This window comes from Pipra filicauda, unplaced genomic scaffold (genome assembly GCF_003945595.2).
Source record: "Pipra filicauda isolate LSUMZ 115617 unplaced genomic scaffold, ASM394559v2 scaffold120_size2142806_pilon, whole genome shotgun sequence".
Classification (NCBI taxonomy): domain Eukaryota; kingdom Metazoa; phylum Chordata; class Aves; order Passeriformes; family Pipridae; genus Pipra; species Pipra filicauda.
Window position 1 is genome coordinate 620,158 of NW_024103663.1, and position 19,214 is coordinate 639,371.

Sequence of the window (19,214 nt, forward strand, 5' to 3'; positions counted from 1 at the left end):
AGCAGAGCCCTGTCCCCTTGGCTGTCCTGGAGCAGTGTCCCCTGGCAGAGCCCAGGCAGGACAGGCCTGTCCTCCTCAGAGAGCCCCACTGCAGAGGGGCCCAGCCCAGCCCAGCTGGCATCAGACACAGCTCACAGCCCGTGCAGCTGGGCCCTGATGTGATTCTCCTTGAAGGATTCCTTGCCCCCTAGGAAATGTTGTAATCATCATCTTGGGAAGTTAGTTGAAAAACCCTTAAGCAAGAGTGCTCCTCTGTTCTCAAAATGTACCTGTCACTGTGGTACCTGAGCACCCTCCAGTTCTGGGGGTTATTTTGTCTTGCACATTTAGTGTAACATGACATCCAGGTGATTTGCTCACCAGGTGACACCAGGTGACACTGACATGAGGCAGCCCAGCCCAGCAGTCTCGGGTCATGCTGCAGGTCCTGCTTGTTGGCCAATTTCCCCAGTATAACTCAAACACTGACTAAATAACAATGTGCTTCCAAAATCTGAGACACAGCTGAGCTTCTCAGGGTGTGCAAAAGGCAAAGAGCAAAATCCTTGGAAGGTGGTGAAGCGGGGCACCATGTGTTCCAAACCCCTGCATGGGCTGCTCGGGTATGGCAGAGGTGTTGGGAGGCTGCTGTGGTGACAGACGTTGAGTCGTGGTCCCACAGAGCTGTGTTGGCTCTGGTTGTGAAATGGACTTTGCTTACAAATTCCCGTGTTTGTGATGTTAGAGACAGAATGTACCTGTGGTGAACTGAGAATTTATAGGATGGCCAGTTTGTCATTATTGCCTCGGGAAGGGGTAGGAAGGGTGGAATTTCTTTCTTCCCAAGGAGCTGGAGTTTGCCTTCCTGCTGATGGGATGAGTACTGGAGCAAGGCCGTGGACTGTCACGGGCTGAAAACCTGCTTCTGGGACCAGTCTTCCCAGGAATCATCCAGATAAATTTTTGATGCAAATCAGTCTTTTGATTTTTCTGGTTGGTTGCACTTAGAGAGATGTATAAATGAACAGCAAAGCCATTTAAAAGTCAGAAGGCTGCTTGTGCAAACAGTCTTGCTGCCACTTGAACTGCAGCCCAGCTGGCCAGGGAAATATTTTACCAAAGTGTAGTCTACATCTTCCTGATGGAAACCTGCCCTTTCCAAAGGCAGACAACTGGGCTGCAGCAGCCTCGCAGCTCCTCGCAGGTGATGGTAGCAGCCCCTGACAGTTTCTGTGGCCTGATTCCTTCCTCAGGAGCTAAAAAAAAATGTTCAGGCTAAGAAATAGTCCTGGCGTTCTGGACTCAAGGAAACGGACATCTCTCTAGATTCCCAAGTAAATTGCTGCATTGTTCATTTTGGGGGAAGTGTGCCTGATTTCCTCCTCTGATTACAGGTGTGGCTTCCTCAGCAGAGCTCTCTCCACCTGCCCAGGCCGTGGCCTCAGCTGACCTGTGGCTCTGTCACCACTGCCAGAATGATGGCATTTTCCTTGTCATGTGTAACTGCTCTGGGTTGAAGTTAAAGCAGGGTCTCAGATCATTGAGAAAATGGGTTCAGCAAACTCAAACAGTAAATGACAGAGCTGATGCCTGGTCTTCTGCCAGGGCTAGAGGCCCCTTGGGAACTGATTTACCTGTGCTCACTGGTGCTGGCAGTTGTTTATGATGTTTAACTTGTTAATCCTCACCTCGTCTCTTTTGGCTTCTCAAACTGCCTGAAGCAACACGTTGTGCACCTAAAAATGATGCAGTTGCCCATCCATGCCAACAATAATCATCTTAATTGACTCCCTTTAGGGCAGAATGAATACAAAGTACTGTCCAAGGATGCCTAAGCAGCGCGTGTAAAAATCCTTTTTAAGCTGGTCTCGTGGACTTGTGAACAGACCAGATACATTGGTTAAATTTTCCTGTTAATAACCACAGCATCTCTTCATCTTTTGGTTTGTTTTATTTCTCGGTCACATCAGTGCCTGAGCACAGTAATTCATCTCTGTCTGCACATAGGTGACCAGAACAAGAGCAGTGGCAGTGCTTGAGTTGGGGTTTGAGTGTTGGTGGGTGCTGAAGGGCGCTGCAGGATCCTGATGCAGGAAGGTGCAGACACAAACCCACGTCTGATGTCGATGTGGTTAAAGATCAGGTCTCATTTACCTTCAGGCACTGTCATGGTTGGATTACTGATGAAAATGCATAAACCAAACTCTTCTGCTGAATCCAGTTAAGTTCCCCACCTTGAAGAGGGTGGCTGTAACTGTTATTCTTTACTGTTATTCTTTATTCTGTGCCAGCTATGAGGTGAATATACTCACCTTCTGTAAAACTTGTCTAGTAAGAGTTGGGTCCATCAGTACTGCCTCATGTGAGCAGCACTCACGTGCCAAGCTGTGCTGCTTCATGGTGTTTACCTGACCTGATCCATTGATTATATCTTGTCTAATTAGCCTGAATCTCATTGCCAGTAATGAAGGCTTCCAGCATCCATAGGCTGTAGTCATGCAAGATGTCATCTGTAGACTTCAGAAAGTGATGAGTAATAACACCTTTAAAAAACTATTGTTTAGTAACGTAAAGCAAGTTGGAGCATGCTTAAAAATGGGGAACGGAATCCCCCTCTGTCCCTACAGCTGCAGCAGGACCTCAGGGAGGCTCATCCAGGGAGCTATCGGGGCGTTTTTATTTGCAGGATTGGTCACAAAACGTGTCCTGCAGTAGTTCTTAAAAATGCCCAATGTTTTGACCTTGTTTTGGAAAATGTTTCTTAGCCTTTGCCAAGAGGGATGGTGATTTTCTTAATGCCTCACTCGTGACTCGTACACAAGAGTTTGGAAAGGGTTAATGGAGTTGTGAACGCATAGGTGTCTCTGTAATGGTCAGAGAATCCACACCTGTCCCACTGCTGTCATTTAAGTGGTAGTTTGAAGAAGCACTTGGGGTTATAAAAACCAAAACAACGTGTAAGTGGGGCACAGCACAGGGTTTAGAAATGCTGGTGTGTGGGAGCTGGTGGGGATTGTGTTTGGGGGCTGTTGCTTGTTCTGGTTGTCACCTGCAGTCAGAGCTGGCACAGGAGGGGAGAAAGGGCATGGCCCCTGAGCGGTGATAATTACAGCTTGATTGCACAGGCTGTTTTTTATGTGTGACATTGCAGAAGTCACCTGCCTTTAAACTCACTGACATCACAACTGTGTGGCTTGGGTTGTGGGTTTGCTTTTCACAGAGAGCCTGACTGGGACAAGGTCTGGGCTCCGTGGCACAACTGACAGGGCAGTTTGGGTTCCTGTTCTGGTCCGTAGCAAAGGTGTGTGTTGATACTCTCTGAAGTTCCCGTGAATTGGTGCCCGACTGGAAGCCCAAACAAACAGTTTTAAGGAAGCAGTAACCACAGTGCACAGAGTGCAGCAGAGTTCAGCTGTGTTGTCCGAACTCTGCAGCTGTGGATGTTGTGGCAGCCAACGTTGTCAGCTACAGAATAATCAATGAGGGGGATTCTGACACTGTCGTGCAGCAGCAGGAAGTTGGTGTCAGCTGAATCTCCCGTTGTCGTGTCGGTGTTACTCTGACGTGACAGGAATCCTGATACCACGTGCTCTGGAGAGTGTGGAAATATGAGTTAAATTTTTGCAAGGCTCCCTGTCCCAGCTGTTAGTTATAAAAAATTAATAGTAACTCTGATGCTGCCTGTGCCTTGGCCTTGCCCTGCCAGTTCTGTGGTTCCATCTGAACACTTGCCTGTGTGTGGCTGTAGTTGCTTTATTGTCCATTTCTCTTCACTGTCGGGCCTGGGCAGGCCATGGGGAGCTGGGTGACCTTGGGAAACAGCAAAGCTGCTTCTGCACAGGGTGGTAGTTAACACTGTAAACAAACCAGGAAAAAATGGATCAACTGGTTTTCAAATTTATTTTGCTTCTATCTGTCTTGCTCATGTTTTATGCCATTATGAGTTGAAATATCAATCTGAGGTTTAAAAGATCCCTTTCACCATGGGCTTCGTACTGTTTTCTTGAATCTCTCTTGGGGATACACTGCTCATCCAGGGACAGCCTGCGTGGTACCCAGAGGAGAAATCACAATCCCCATTTAATAATGAGGGTGTCAGGTAGGGACTGTTGGTCCTGTTGTGCTGAGACTCATCTTGATCTGAATAATGAGGCTGCTTAGGCCATCTGGAGACAGCATTTAGGGGAAATTATGTCTTTGAGAATTCTGGCTCTGATTGAAAGAGCTGGGTAGCTGGCAGGTGAGCTGTTGTCCTGTCCTGCCACCTCATGGGCAGGGACCTGATCATTCATTGTATTTGTACTTAGGGGAGCAGGAACGAGCTCACTGAGGGTGATTGGGCAGTTTCCTGCAGCATTAGAAAGAACAACTTATATTTTGCCCCTCTTCCCAAAAGGCTGAGAGGACAGTGTCTCTGAAAGGATGGGTCTCACTCTGCACATTAGAAAGAATAACTTATATTTTGCCCCTCTTCCCAAAAGGCTGAGAGGACAGTGTCTCTGAAAGGATGGGTCTCACTCTGCACATTAGAAAGAATAACTTATATTTTGCCCCTCTTTCCAAAAGGCTGAGAGGACAGTGTCTCTGAAAGGATGGGTCTCACTCTGCACACACCTGCAGAGCTGGCATTGCAGGTTGGGTGGGTTTGCACAGAGCTGTGCCTTCAGAGCAGTGTGTGCTGATCAGAGCTCTGGGTCCCCAGCAGCTGCCACCTTCTTGTCCCTTCATGTTTAGGAATTTCACAGGACTTCACCTTTCTAAGGTAACCCCTCAGCCCAGTGGAGGAGCTTCAGCCTTGGGAGCCCCTCTGTGAGCAGTGGTGGCAGTCTGGGCACAGTGGGCACTGCAGCTGCTGTGCCCCAACCCGTCCAGCACAGAGGGCAGTTTGCACTCAGGGGCACAGCTTTGCCTCATGGTCTCACACAGGTGTTGGTTTATGTTTAACAGCTGGGCTTTGCATCCTCCCACTGCCACCGTGGCCATGACAATGAGGGAGGTGGGTGGAGAGAAATCCTCTGGTGACCCAGATCTGCTCCATGGGCCGTGGGTGGAGCCACTGGGATGTGAATAACTGGCACTGACCTCCTTACACAGGTGGGGGAACTGGGAGGAGAAGTGGTGCAGGAGGATGGCACCTTCTCGGAGTCCCCAGGGCTCGGACCCGCTGCTGTGCTGTGGGGTGGTTCTCTTCTGCTGGGGAGGGTCGTTCTTCAGAGCCCGTGGCTGTTGGGACTGCCATCACCTGCCAGAACTGTGTTTTGGGAGGTGTCCTGCTCTCCTAGGAGAAATTCTCCCCTTGCTGCTCCCCGGGCACTGTTGGGGTGTGCAGCTCAGCTGTGCCTCCTGCCTGTGGGCTGAGCCAAAGGGCAGGAACACGAACAAAGGGAGTCGTGCCCAGGACCCATCCAAAACTCTGCCTTGGCTCCCATGAGGGCTGCTCAGAGATGCCTCCAAGGAAAATACAGAAGCACAGCAGCAAATCAGTGTTGTGATAATGTGTCTGCACAGAAGTCTCCTCATCCCTGGCAGAGAAAGCCCTGGCTGTGGCTCCGAGGCATAAAACTACCTGTTGCCCTCTGGAGCTGATGTCCATGTGTCATTGTGGAGGGTTGGGAAGAGCTTCCAAATGCCCTGCATCCAGCAGTTGTGTCACTAATAATAATCCCTCCCTGAGATGCAGCACGCTTCATTTCTGTTTGTAGAAAATGATGACAGAGGCGTATTTCCCATAAATTATTTTAATTTTTAAATTTTTTTCATTTGAGTGTTGCAGAATTAAATTTGGAATTATTAATTCAAAATTCTTAATTCCCCAATTATTTTAATTTGTTTAGGATCGTTTTCTGAATAACAAACACCATGGTATTTCAGGGTCTTTGGAGCATCCAGAATCTGCTAGAATCATTAAAATTGTCTTGCTTGTTTCCTGCATGACAGAGACTGGTTAAAAAAAATAAAAATAAGAAAAGTAAAACACACGATCAAACTTAACACCAAGTCATTGCAAATCATACTTCAATTCTTTTTATTTGAATTTCCTCTATCCTTGGTAGTCATATTAAGGAATAGAACAGATCTGCTGAACTGCTGGCAGCCAGTGTGGGTCCAGTGACTGGCCTGGGCATGGCTCTGCTTCTCCCTGCTTTGTTGTATCGTGTGTTCCAGTTGGTTGCTGCCTTTCTTTTGTTGGTTATTTTTATTCTGAATTTATTCTTTATCTTCCTCGTTTGGATTCTTTCTCCCCTCTGCCCCAGTGACTGTTTGTACTTTGTCCGGAGCGTGGTGCGTCAGGAGGCAGGTTCTGCCAGGCCATGCAAACAGCCACGTTCCAGCTCTAGTTCTGATCACAGATTATGGCCCAATGTCTCTTTTTATCAGGGGCCTGAAGTGCATTTCTCAGAGTGAAATGATAAATGTAAATACCAACGCGTGTTCTCATTTCCCGTGATCGCTGTGCTCCAGGCACATTTCCTGTTCTGGGAGGTATTTCTGTCTGGGTGTTCATCCCTGCCCTTGCCACCAGGTTGAGCAGTGGTGGGTGGTGCCCAGCCCCACTCCCCTGGGACCTGCTGGCAGCGGGTGCAGCACCTGCAGCAGGTGATGTTCCCTGCACTGCCCGTGCCTGCGTGGGGTGAGCTCAGGTGTTCCCTGCACTGCCCATGCCTGCGTGGGGTGAGCTCCCCTCCCGGAACACAGCAGCTCTTTGGCTGAGCACATGGAAGAGCCGGGTCACGAGGTCCTGGCAAACACCCCTGGCCCCGCTGCGGGGTGCTGGGCGTTGTATGGACAGGGAACGAGGAGCTGTGTTTCACCTTGCAGGCTTTGTTTTGGTTTTGGTGCTGGTGTGAAATTTGAGATCTTAGGAGGCTGAAACCAGGGCATGAACAGCAGGAGCCTGAAGTCCTTGTCTGCGCCTCCCCTCAGCACACAGACTGTCCCCTCTCCTGGTTCACTGAGCTGGTCACGGCAGGACCTCGCCCCGTTCCCCCAGTGCTGAGCGCGGTCCCGCCATGACTTGGGGCTTTGGGTTGAGCCCCTCATGATTTTGCCTCGTGTCTGGGGAAAGCCAGACCGTGGTCCTGTGGTGCAGCAGAGGCTGCAGTGGGCTGTAGCTGTGTGTGGTGACTGGCGGGGCGGTGACATCGCTCTGTGGTGCTGCCCTTGTGTCCAGCCTGTGTTTTCCCATTGTCAGTGGTACCAGACCAGCACATCCGGCACTGCTGCGGGATCTCGGCTGGGAGAGCTAGCGGAGTGAAGCAGTTGCCATGGAAACCATGGCTTTGGTTCCTGTGGCAACCAGCCGGGGTTCCTCATGGCTGCTTCCTGCAGACCAAGGGGCTGGTTGGCATCAGCAGGAACAGGGGCCAGGGGTCTGGGAGGTCTGTGGTGCAGGAGCGGGTCCTGTGCAGGCAGAGTCTGGCAGATGTGTCACCTTGGCAAGTGCAGGCAGTCGCTGCAGAGGGTGGGGACACCAACCTGATGCCAGGGAAGCTGGCTCCTGGTTTTCCCACTTTCCTGGGCTCCGCTCCATCGTGGCAGGTCGGATGGGGTTGGGGCGAGTGGTTGTTGTAGGAACTCCACAGACAGTTTAGTACGATTCAAAACTGATAGAACCAGTGGCAAACCCCAGAGTCCTACAGGTGACTGTGGTGTCTTGGCAGCTGGGGCTGTTTGGGTTCCGTTTGGGGCTGTGTGGGGATGGCCTGTTCCAGCATCCCACTGGTCCTGATTGGAATGTTTGTGGAGTCAGGCTGGTGGATGCTCCTGCTGTGGATCTCCTGCACCGTGACAGTCCCTGCACGGATAAGATCTTTTTCTTAGTGTTTAGATTTTTTCCCATTGCTTATAGGAATCAAAGCTCCATGTGGCAGTGGAGAGCCTACCTGGCTGGGTGTGGTCTGTGCTGGAGGTCCTGCAGGTGGGATGGCAGCTCAGGAACCCTCCTGGTGCAGCAGCTCCACTCTGTGGCACCAGCTGTGATCCCCAGAGCAAAGAGTTAAACAATCTGGCTTGAAATTGCAAATCACTCTCCTGATCGCTCATTGATGAGGGGTTTTCAGTCAGTGAATGCTGTGTAGGAAAAGGTAACAACTGAAATATGCTTTGGAAAAGCTCGTAATTGAAAGTGCATTCTTAAATTGCTAATATAATGTTTATGAGGGGAGCTTTGTAATAAGGCCTTTTAAATTTCACTAATGCCAACCACAGGGCCAGCAGCATTCCTGGGGCAGGCACAGGGAAGGCGTTTAGAGGCATTATTTCCAATCTTGACATAAGAGTGAGCCATTTAATTACAGACAGCTATAAAATGGAGAATTCTTTGCAGTGACAAATGACTGTAAGAGTAAGAGTTGCCTGGACAACTGGGGTTCCCAATTGCTTAACAGGAAAAAGAGAAATGTCACAATGATTGTGGCACAGCCGTGAGGAGGAGGGTCTGTGCTGGAGCCCGGTGCTTGCAGAGAGCAGTCTGGGGTGGGCTGGGCTCCTCTGCTCCACAGAACTGGCACTGCCGTGGTGCACGTGAGCTGTGCTCAGTCAGGTGTCACCCCACTGCCCTGTGCCAGCAGCACAGAGCTGCCAGGGGCACGCCTGGCCTTCCTCGGGCTCCGCAGCTCCCGGGGCCAGCCCGGCCTCGCCACTCTAGAGAAGTGGGAAAACACAAATGCAGGTAACTTAGGTGACCTTTCCACCATGAAGAAACAGGGTCAGTATTTCATGAGCCAGGTTAAGCGTGTGTCCTTCAGGATCTTAGCAGGCAGCTTAAGTGTCATCCCAGGTGCCAGCACCAGACCTGACCCCTCACCATGGCCCTTCCTGGTGGCTGTGGAGGCAGGTTGGACAGCAGCTCCTGCCCTGCAGCTGCTCCAGGTCTCTCTGCCTTAATGAAGTTTCACACCTTGTAGGACAGGTGGTCGGGCATTTGTAAGAATTCCTTTTATCAAAATGTAACTCTCAGTGATTGTGTTGTTTGTAGTTTCAGAGACCCCTCTGCCCATTTCAGCACTAATGTTATGTGCCCTTTCTGTTGGAAAATCCCAAAGGCTTGTATCTCAGAAAACGATGTGTGATTACTTCTTATTTCAAAGCTGCTGTGTTTGTGTTGCATAGGATCCATGGTGATGGTGCTGACAGAAATTCTTGTTTTAGAAAAAACATCCTGGGGGTCAGTGGGTGTCTCTAAAGGTGTTTGTTGTGCCGGGGCAGGTCAGTGACCGCCGTCCCAATGAGCACTTTGGCTGTCGCTGTGGACTTTACAGACTGATGGGAAATCCTGGCACCTGATGTGGGCAGGATGATTTGCAGAAGATAATCTGTCGTGAGGGAAATGCCAGAGAGCGTCTGTTCCCGGGGCTGCCGGTCAAGAGGGACACGGGAGACGCTCAGCCGCCCTCTTCCATACTGGCTGCAGTGGGAAGAAATACAAAGGCAGGAGGGTCTCTGCTCCCTGTCCCTCAGTGAGTGCCCATTTCTGCAGAGAGGCCAGGGCCATTCCTGCTCCCAGACTCAGCTCCCAGTGCAGGCACACACCCAGTCCCTGTGGAGCTGGGAAAGGGCTGCATCCACGTGTACCCGCAGCGAGCAGGGCAGCGCTTGGAGGGAGCTGCAGGAGGGGCAGGAAGGCTCTGGTTAATCACACCCAGTTCATTATTAGGCCAGAGCAGCTCAGCCTGGAGATCCGTCTTTACCAAGTGAGCCCCGGTGAATTGCATCCCAGAATAGTTTTTGAAAGATTACCGGTGCCAGCAGGGATTCCAGCCCATCTGCTCCTCCAGCCTCCCTGGCAGCTCCCCTTGGAAAGCTCCCAGCCGGGAGTGAGCCCTGGGAGGAGGGAGGGGCAGCCGGGAGCCGGTGCCTGCTCAGGGCTGGGGCTGCCCCTGCTGAGGGAGGCAGAGCCCGTGGGGCCAGGCTTGGACCAGAGCCACATCCCAATGCCTGTGGAGTGCCTGGAGAGCAACAGTGAGCTCCCTGGCTCTGTTTGCTGGGAGACTCCTCCTGGTGCTTCCTAAGGGTTTGCCCGCCTTCCCAGTAATTAAAAGTTTATAACTAATTACCAGCTGCCCCACTCATATCTCGTAGTTATGCTTTCCCCATGCTGGGAGTCTCCTCTCGCAGCAGGGAGTGAAGCCAAATCTGATCTGCTTGAATATGCGTGTGCTGTGCCTGCTGCAGGCTGCGGGGATTTTGTGCTCACTCCTCCTGGAGAGCTGTTCCTGTTCTGTCCTCCTGTGCCCTGCAGCTGTGGGGAGATGCTGCAGAGTGGGGTTGGGCTCATGTCTGCACCGCAGGTTTAGCCTCAGCCTTTCTCCTACTTGCCTCTTTCCCGATCACACAGTGAGGGGGAAGACATTCAGACAAGTTATCTTCTTGCGTATTTAAACCTGAGCAGGAGTGTGCACTTTCCTCATTGCTCCGTGTCCCACCCACACCCCTTTCCCAGGGGATCAGAGCACATGAGTGTTTTCTGGGTCAGGCAAAACGCTTTGGCTGCACTTGGTTGGAAAAGAGACTTTAAAACTAGTCTGTGGATTTGGGCCTCAGCCATGTGGGAATCTCTGGGCTACAGGTCTTCCTGGTGCAGAGCCAGGACGCCAGGAGTCCCCGTCCCCCCTTCCCTACCATCCCTATGACCCCTCCCTGTGGTGGGCTGCAGGTCTGCTGGGCTTGCCCAGGACAGGACTGTGTGAGTTGGCTTCTGCTGCTTGCTTTGGTTTGGAAAGCAGCATGAGGGAGAGAACTGCCCCCTTTGCCTGAAAACCCTCTGTTTTGAGGGGCTTTTAGCTGAGCTGAAGGCAACCAGGCCGGGAGGCAGAGGAACTGTCTCTATTGACACACCTGCAGTGGTTGTGCCCTGCTAACACACTTTGCTTGGCTGTTTTAAAAATACTTCCTTTATTGTTATTACCAGGACAAAGGTAGCGACAGGAGCTGCCCTAGTCTGTGTGTCAGCTTAGGCTGCATTAAAGGCCTGGCTGAACAGGCTTTAAAGTCCTTCCCAGCAACCTTCTGATCTACAACGTCAGCAGAACCACTGAAAGGCATGAGGTCACGTTCTGATTGCACTTGTCCTGGAGAACCTTAGATAGAAATAAAGAGCACGTGTTCAGAGGACCGTGAGCCTGGTCCTCTGCCAGCCGTGGGGTTTGCTTTTGAGCTCAGTGCTTGCCAGCAGTGAGGGAACAGGAGCATCTGTGCAGGCTCTGCGTGGCTGGTATTTTCAGGAGCGCGTGTGGGATTTAAATTCCCAGTGGTGAAACTTAACTTCTGAAAATGGACAGTCTATATGTGGTTTTACAGATTTCACTTATTTTGTCTGTTTTATGCATACAGTCAGTGCTGCCCTGGGCTGGGGGCTGGTTCTCTGTGCTGTGACTGTGCAGTGCCACACCGCTGGCTGAACTCACCAATGTGTACTTTGGTGAAGACGAGCTGTTGCTTTCTGCTGCCTTCTCCATGGCTGATCCCCCTCCAGTCTGTGTGGTTTATATTTCCCAGAAGTACTGTGGGGCATCTCTCTGTACTGTGCTGACTGACGAGCAGCTCCCCTGCCGACAGACACTTCCAATGCATTAGCAGGAAAGGAGAACATACACAGTTCCTTTGTGTCTGACCTCAGGATTTCTCTGTGATGCAGGGGGTTGTTGGCTCTTCACCATCTCTCCTAGGTCAGGAACTCTTGGTGTGATGTGTGTTGCTCAGAAGCTCATCATTTGCTTTTCCTTTCCTTCTGAGTGTTTCAGTTTTTGAGGCTCATCAGTTTTCCCTCAGCAGGCAGAAAGCATTTGGCCAGAGCAACCCTTCAGGTGCCAGCTCTTGTCCTTCTCTTTCTGCCTGAATTTGGCAGGTGTAAATGTAGCTGGACGCGTTTTACACCAGCATAACTGGCAGTATAAGAAAATTAGCTGTGGACGTGGGAGTGACCGGGTTAGTGTAGACTACTCTTGTCTTTGTTCATGTTATACTTCTTTTTCTTCCTGCTGTTTTTAGACTTTAAAGAGGAAGGAAAAAGAATATGAACATGAGATGGAGCGGCTGGCGAGAGAGAAGATCGCTACCCAGCAGCGACTGGCAGAGCTGAAGAACGAGTTGAGCCAGTGGATGGACATCTTGGAGATTGACAGAATTGTTCGACAGACAGTTCAGCCAGAGGATGACCAGGCATCTACCTCGACAGCATCAGGTACCCATAGTTTTTCTCTCCTTGTAATCCCCACGGAAGGTCACTGACACAGTTACGTAGGGATGGTGGGGATCTTCCTTTGGCAGCGTCAGGGTTTCTTTGCATTCAGAATAAAGTAAAAGGCTTTCGAGTGTTGCTAATGATTGATATTGGTTAATAACACATTGCTGCTTGTGTGAAGTAAAACTGAAATTTGTGCATCAATGCCAGGTAGATACAAAGTGCAGGTTTGCGCTTCCGACCTGCCACTTCCTCACGGGGAGATAAATCCCTGTTTTCCAAACTTAGATTTCCTCTTACACAGCTTTGCAGCCCTGCTCATTAGAAATGGACATCCTGATGTATTTGTGTGGATATGGGAGGGTGTTCAGCACATAGAGAAGAAGGATTTGGTACCAGAGCACTTAAACAACTTAAGGAGCCTTCATGTTGCATGAGAAGGATTCATAGTGAAGATGAAATGACACTAATGGATATCTGCCGTGCAGTTCCCAGTGAGAAGTTCTGTGAGATAGGAGAGTACATGCTTTCCTCCACACCAGGGATCTGCAGCAGGAGGAGTAGGCAGTCTGTGGATGTAGAGCTTTGCAGAGATGTGGAGGCTGTAGCGCTGCGGAACCGTTCACAGCAGCTCCTTCAAACCAGCATTTGCTCTTGGCCCTGCAGGCACATGATACCATGGGTTCCAGGAAGGGAAAATCTGAGGTTTCTGGTTTGTTCAGGCTTGTTTTCAGGATTATCACCTCTGAACACACAGACAGGCTCCAGGTGTAGGCTGGTGGAAGTCAGGAGTAGCAGGGCTTTGTCGTTAGGAGTGTTGGCCGTTCCCTGTGCAGTGACCTGTGCTGAAAGCCACCGTGTCAAGTTGCTGCACACCAGAGCTTGTGAAGGGGAATTATCTTCCCTGGTTCCTGCTGCTTCTGTATCTTCTGGGATTTTTTTTCTCTGCAGCATGGCTGACTCTAGAGCAGGCAGTGCAGGGTGTTTGTGCTGGCTCTGCAGGGCCAGCATGTTCCTGCTTTGCTTCATTAGTTCCTTCACTGGACAAAAGTCCATTTCCCAGAACTACATGAGGGACTTGCTACCATACTTCTCCATTGCTGTTTCCTTCTTGCTCTGGGAGCAGAAAGGGTGGTGCCAATCAGTGGAACAACTGGCCAAGAAAGGAAACCCTGTTCCTCTTCCCAGAAGGAGCCACTTCAGCCCAGACAGAGGTCAACCAGGTGTTTTCTGTCAGCCTCTACTCACGGTGGTCCCCGTGCCTGCCCAGCGAGACCTCTTGGCCTGTTGGGAGCACTGCACTCTAGCTGGAGCTTGGGGCTGTCGTGCCTGCTTGGCTCCAGGTCCTTGGCCCACAGCAGTGAGAAGAGGCCATGCCATGCTGTGCCATTGTGCTGCCCTTTAGGAAGGCTTGTTGGTCCAGTTCATGCTCTGCTTGCTTTTTTATGGGAGTTTCCTCTCGTGTTTTCCAGAGGGTGAAGACAACATCGATGAAGACATGGAAGATGACAGGCCAGTGAACTCATTACCAAAACTTACCCAGCGCCAGCACCCAGAGCTGCTGAAAGCTGTCCCCCCGAATGCTGCTCCCCCCCTGCCCGCGGTCCTGCCCCCTCACCTCTCCATCCAGCAGAAGCCCCACGCCCAGCCCCCCCTGCAGACGCAGGCACTGGTCCCGCCGCAGGCGATCGTCCCTGCACAGACTCACATCGTGGCGGCCTCGACCGTGCAATCGACTGTTATCGCCCACACGGCCACCACCCACGCCTCGGTCATCCAGACTGTCAACCACGTGATTCAGGGTCCACAGACCAAGCACATTGCTCACATTGCACCTTCCACGTCCAGCCCCGTGCAACTCACCACTGCTGCTCAGCCCATCGGCCACATCACTGTGCACCCCGCCACCATCAACCACATGGCCCACCTGGGCCCGCAGCTGCCCCTCTACCCCCAGCCCGTGGCCGTCAGCCAGCCCGTGGTGAGCCACATCGCTCACACCATCTCGCACCAGCAAGTGAACGGCACGGCGAGCCTGGGCCAGCCGGCGGTGATGGCCAAGCCGGCCGTGGGCACCCAAGTCGTGCATCACCCGCAGCTGGTGGGGCAGACGGTCCTGAACCCCGTGACTATGGTGACCATGCCGTCGTTCCCGGTGAGCACGCTGAAGCTGGCCTAGAGGGGACGGGCCGACGGCAAGGTCTTTGGTGGGAACCTTTCCTAAGGAAACTCCATACATTCCAACCGCGTCCGGCTCGGCAGGAGGGAGGCACAGGAATGCCGGGCCGGGCTGGGCTGGGCTGGGCTGGGCTCAGCTGCCCAGTGCCCATCCTGGGGACAGTGCCCATCCTGGGGACAGTGCCCATCCTGGGGACAGTGCCCAGCCTGGGGACAGTGCCCATCCTGGGGACAGTGCCCAGCCTGCCAGCGGGGACGGGGACGGGGCTGCTCCGCGCTCGGATTGGCTGATCTGAGAAACTGCAGAGACAGTTGTTCATGGTGATTTTTTTTCCTTTTATGTGTAATGAGTGAACTATGGATATGATGTTCTTAAGACTTTAATTTTGCCCTCTTATGTGTTGCTTCTTTGTAGAATAAAAATTGCTGATCTCTTTATCGAGACATTGCGTAGAATGGGAAAAAAATCATAGAAGTCTATATTTATATATATGTGTGTATGTGTGTGTATATATATGTACATACATATATATATAAATATAACATTTGAAGGCCTTTTGTAAGGTTGATTATTTTGCAGGATTATGAGACAAAATTCATTTTTGGAGGAAGAAGATAGAGTGTCCTCTCTAAACAAGAAACTTTAAGATAGATGGTTTGGTGGACCAGGGTACCTCTATAGTGACAAAAAAACCCCAACAACAAACCGCAAGTCAAACCATTTTAAAGGTATTTCCCATCAATATATTACATTTCAAAAACCATCTAAAATCACTGTGACTTGTTATGGCATTTTAAGGAAATTCTCTGTCCTGTCTAATAAAAGGAAAAAGAATACACAACTGGATTTCATTTGTTGCCGTTTTATAAATGACTTGATTTTTATAGCTATGTCAAAAAAACCCTGTTTTTTATTATTTTAATGGTTGACAGTGCTTTGTTTGGATGTTTTGGGGGGTTTTGGTTTTTGTCTGGCTTGGTTTGCTGATGCAGTAATTGATTTTGGAGATCTCTGTGCACGGCACAGCCCTGGTCGGGGTCTCTCCTGCCAGTCCAAGCCCCCCAGGTTTCTCGGGTTCGTTGTTGGGCAGAGGCAGATACTTTGTGCTGGCAGCTTGCTGGGTGTTCCTGTGGCCTGGTGGGTGGAACCTGGGACAAGAAGACCAAGAGAAATGTCGTGGATTTGCTGTGTGGGTTAATGTTGTTTGTTAGTTTGTTCTGACCTGACCACGCTTTGCTGTTGGGGTCAGTGGGTTCAGAAAGGGATAAATGGGGATGTGGTTCCCTTCCAGAGCGCAGGCAGCTTTGGCAGCTTTGTTCCTTTTTGGGGGGTAAACAATCTCTCCTTGTGCAGGATAAGGGTTTGCTGCAGGAGATCAGTGTGAGAGCTCGTGCCTGACAGTGAGATGTGCACCAAAGAACCCTCGTCCTTTGGGACCCTCCTGTTGCCCCTTCCTGGTGATGGGGCAAGACCTCTCTGAGGTCAGTGGCAAATCCTGTGGAGCCAGGAGAGGAGGAATGCTCTGCTGGTACCTGCCAGCCTGCCCGGGAGGCTGCTTAGGATGTGTTTTGTTGCTGGCTGAATGTTCTGGTCCTTGCACCGTGTGTGTAGTCACTGCTGTGAATGATCTCCATTCTGTCTTCCTCTCTTTTTAAAGTAAGTGTTCCACAGTCCTTACTGCAGGCAAAATTCCTGCTGTAGCCAGTGACTGTTCTCCTTGGGACAGGATGGGAGGCTGGTCCCAGCATCTGCCCAGGAGCTTTGGGAGGGGAGGAGGTAAGGAGGGCTGAGTCCTCACACCTCACTGTGCTGCCTGCAGTGTGGATGAGGTCCTCTCTAGGAAAGCAGGACCCATAGTCTGCCCAAAGACATGTTGACTCCAGCAGCACTTTTGCCTTGTTGAGGACTGGTGTGAAAGGGGTTAAAGTGAGAACACTTGCCTGTTCCATACCGTCCCTGGTTGAAACTGGTCTGGAGGCAGGAGAAATGACTGCAGAGGTCAGGGGTCATTGTGCCTTCTGAGCAGGTCTGGCTGGGAATTGCGTGACCTCTGTTTGTGAAGCCCCAGTTGCTCCACAGTTACCTCTTGTTTTCTTTTTTCTTGCACCCTTGAGTCCAGGAAGCTCTTAGCTGTGCTGCCAGCACAGCTCCTGCAGAATGGACGAATCTTAAAGGATTTCTTATCCTGAAACCACATCTAAGCAGATGATTTGTTCTCATTCCAGTGCACTGTTAACACTGGGAGGTTCCCGCAGTCGCCAGGGTTTGGTCATCCCTTGTCCGTGCAGGTGCTTTCCCACAGAGGCTGTTGTGTGCCAATATTTGGAAGGTGAGTGTTGGGTATCGGGGCAGTTGCTCCTCATCAGAAACTCAAGACCGAGTGTTTGCTGCAAGGTCATCTCCCTTCTCAGGGGACTGTGTGGCTTTGCCTTCTGCAGTGGTGTTGGGAGTGAGGACATGCCTTTCTGCCTTTCTTTACTGTTCTGACATCACAAAATAACAAAATCTCGTTATTGAAGGAGAAGGAGCAGGATTGGGAACAGGGCTGAGTGCAGGAGTTGGCTGAGAGCCCCAGGGAGATGAGCTTTCTGCTGGGTGATGGAATGGCCTGTGCTGCAGGGACAGGGGGTGCTGCTGAACCTCATCTCCTGCTCCCTTGTGGTTTAGAGGGAGGAGTGGCCCTGCCCTGCCCTGCCCAGCCCAGTCCTGCATCTCGGCCAGTTTTTCTCTCCCCCAGAGCTGTGCCATGCTGTGTGTCTGATCCCCTTCATGGGTGTTGAGCTCCCCTTCAGGAACAGCCTGTCCCCCTTGGTCAGCCCATGAGCTGCTTTGGATGTCTTGGGTCCTCCCATTCTCATCTGCCTTTTTCAGGGCTACCAGAAACATTTCTTTGGGGTTTTTTTCTTTTTTTTTTTAAAGTCAGCAAACTTCTTTCTCTTCTCTGTGAAAAGAGCAGCCACAACCCTTCCTTTCCCCACCTCTGTCATTCCTGCTCAGAAAATTCAGATTTACACTGATGCTCTTAGAAGTCCTGTTCAGTACTGTATGACAAGGGGCACTTAAAGAATGTCTCTCCTCCTTTGATATATGTTTTCCCTATGGAGAAAGCTATATATAAATATATATGTACACTTGGGGATTCAGAAGATCTAATTTGTCCCCCCAAAAAATCAAATACAAAGTTTAGAAGAAATCTTTTCTGTTGTTGAATAATGTTAGTTTTTTTGTAACCATACTATAGAAACAATAGAAAATGTTTTTTCTACATAGTAGTTTGAGAGGATTTTCTGTTCTGTCATGCCTGGCTTGGAGCCTGTTGGTCAGTGGAGACCAGGGCAGGTGCCCTTGCAGCCCACGCACTCCCCACGCTTTGTGTCCCACTGCCAACAGCCAAAATGTGGTCAGGAGCTGGGGCTGTGCTTGGAGCTCAGCTGGCACAGCCAGGTGTGTTGGAGGGTCAGCAGACCTGTGCAAGCAGAACCCCTCAGGTGACTGAGGTGACAGAGGGAACTCTCTGTGCTGCCCCAGCTGGGAGCAGCTGCGAGAGCCCCACGGCTGCCAAAGCCACTTTCCATCTCACCTCCCAAGGAACTGTAGGCAGAGGGGAATGAACCCAAACTGCTACTTGAAAATGCTCTTGAAAAGAGCTCTTAATGCTGACACTTTAGATACAGGAATGTATTCCTGACATCACCAAGAACAATTAGCCAGAACTGTGTAGTTTAGCTTAGGAAGGGAAATGACCCCATTTCCCACGTTCTCTGCAGTCACTTGAGTGGGATCTGAGAAGCAGCAGGTTGTGTGTCCCTGGGGGCACGGGGGGAAGGGGGAAGCTGGTGGCACATTGGGCAATCAGGGCTGGAGCCAAACTGCTGCTGTCAGGCCTTTTTCTGCACATGTATGTGTGTGTGAGTGTCCGTGTGTCTGTCCGTGCTGGGGCTGAGTGCTGGGTGTTGAAGGCCAGAAGGGCTCCGGTGTCACCACTGGGCTCCTGGCCAGTGGCATGGTCGGGTTTTGGTTTCTTGGGCAGAGCTGGACAGAGGGGATGGCCCTTGCAGAGGCTTCTGCTCTCTGGCAGTGGCATGTGGTGTGTCCGGGGAGGAGCATTTCTCATCTCACAAACGGGGCCAGCCTGGGCTGCTGCTGCTGTTGGGCTCCTTGTCTCCTTTTCTTTGTTTAACTTCAAAGTGGCCTTCTGTAACAAAAGAACAAAAGAAACAAAAAAATGCCTTTGGTTGGTTTAGGTGAGGTGAGGTGTCGTGTCGGTGTGGTTGTCCGTGCGCACGCCTGGTAGATTCCTGTAGACATGCAATGCAAGGCTTATCGTGTCTGGTTTTTGTGTGTGGCCTGTGTCTCCTTGGACTGGTTTGCATCCTGAGGAAGTTTTTTGCATTTAAAGAAAAAAAGAGTGGGAACTGTTGGGGGTTGGGTGGGTATGAGGGGGGCAGGGGAGGTGTCCTTGCCTGGTGCTTGTTTGGCCCCTTTGCTTTCTGTGACGTGTGGAGTGTCCCCAGCGGGGTGAGTGGCCTCGGCCAGATGAACCAGGTGACCTCTGCTCACCTGAGCAGGACATTGTCTCGGCCTGTCGGCATTTAGGCACTTCCTTAATTAGCTTAATTAGATAAGTGGCTGCCCTGAGCTGGGACTTGGCTGCTGTACAGCTCTTGGAACTGGTGTGGAGGTGAGCTCTGAGTACTTGCAGGTGAGGCTCCTCCAAGACTTGGCATCTGTTTCTTTCTGAACAGTTATTATTTTGATTCTAAAAACTGTTGGGATGAGGAGAGGAAAAAGTTCATACTTATGGCCTGTTTTCCATTCCTTGTTACCATTTTGGACAGATTAAAATGGTTTATATCACTGTCTTTAGGTTATTTC

At 51.0% G+C, this 19,214-nt stretch overlaps 1 protein-coding gene across 3 annotated transcripts in view; it reads left to right on the forward strand.

Annotated features, from left to right (window-relative positions):
* Positions 1-15,185, forward strand: part of MNT (MAX network transcriptional repressor) — a 73,156-nt gene extending 57,971 nt beyond the window's left edge. For all 3 annotated transcript variants that reach the window (XM_027751688.2, XM_027751687.2, XM_039387081.1), the window contains 2 exons: positions 11,968-12,160; positions 13,633-15,185. In XM_027751688.2, coding sequence (XP_027607489.2) covers positions 11,968-12,160; positions 13,633-14,339 — 900 coding nt within the window. In that variant the 3' untranslated portion in view covers positions 14,340-15,185. The remainder of the gene's footprint in view (positions 1-11,967; positions 12,161-13,632) is intronic.
* The last annotated feature ends 4,029 nt before the right edge of the window (positions 15,186-19,214 follow it).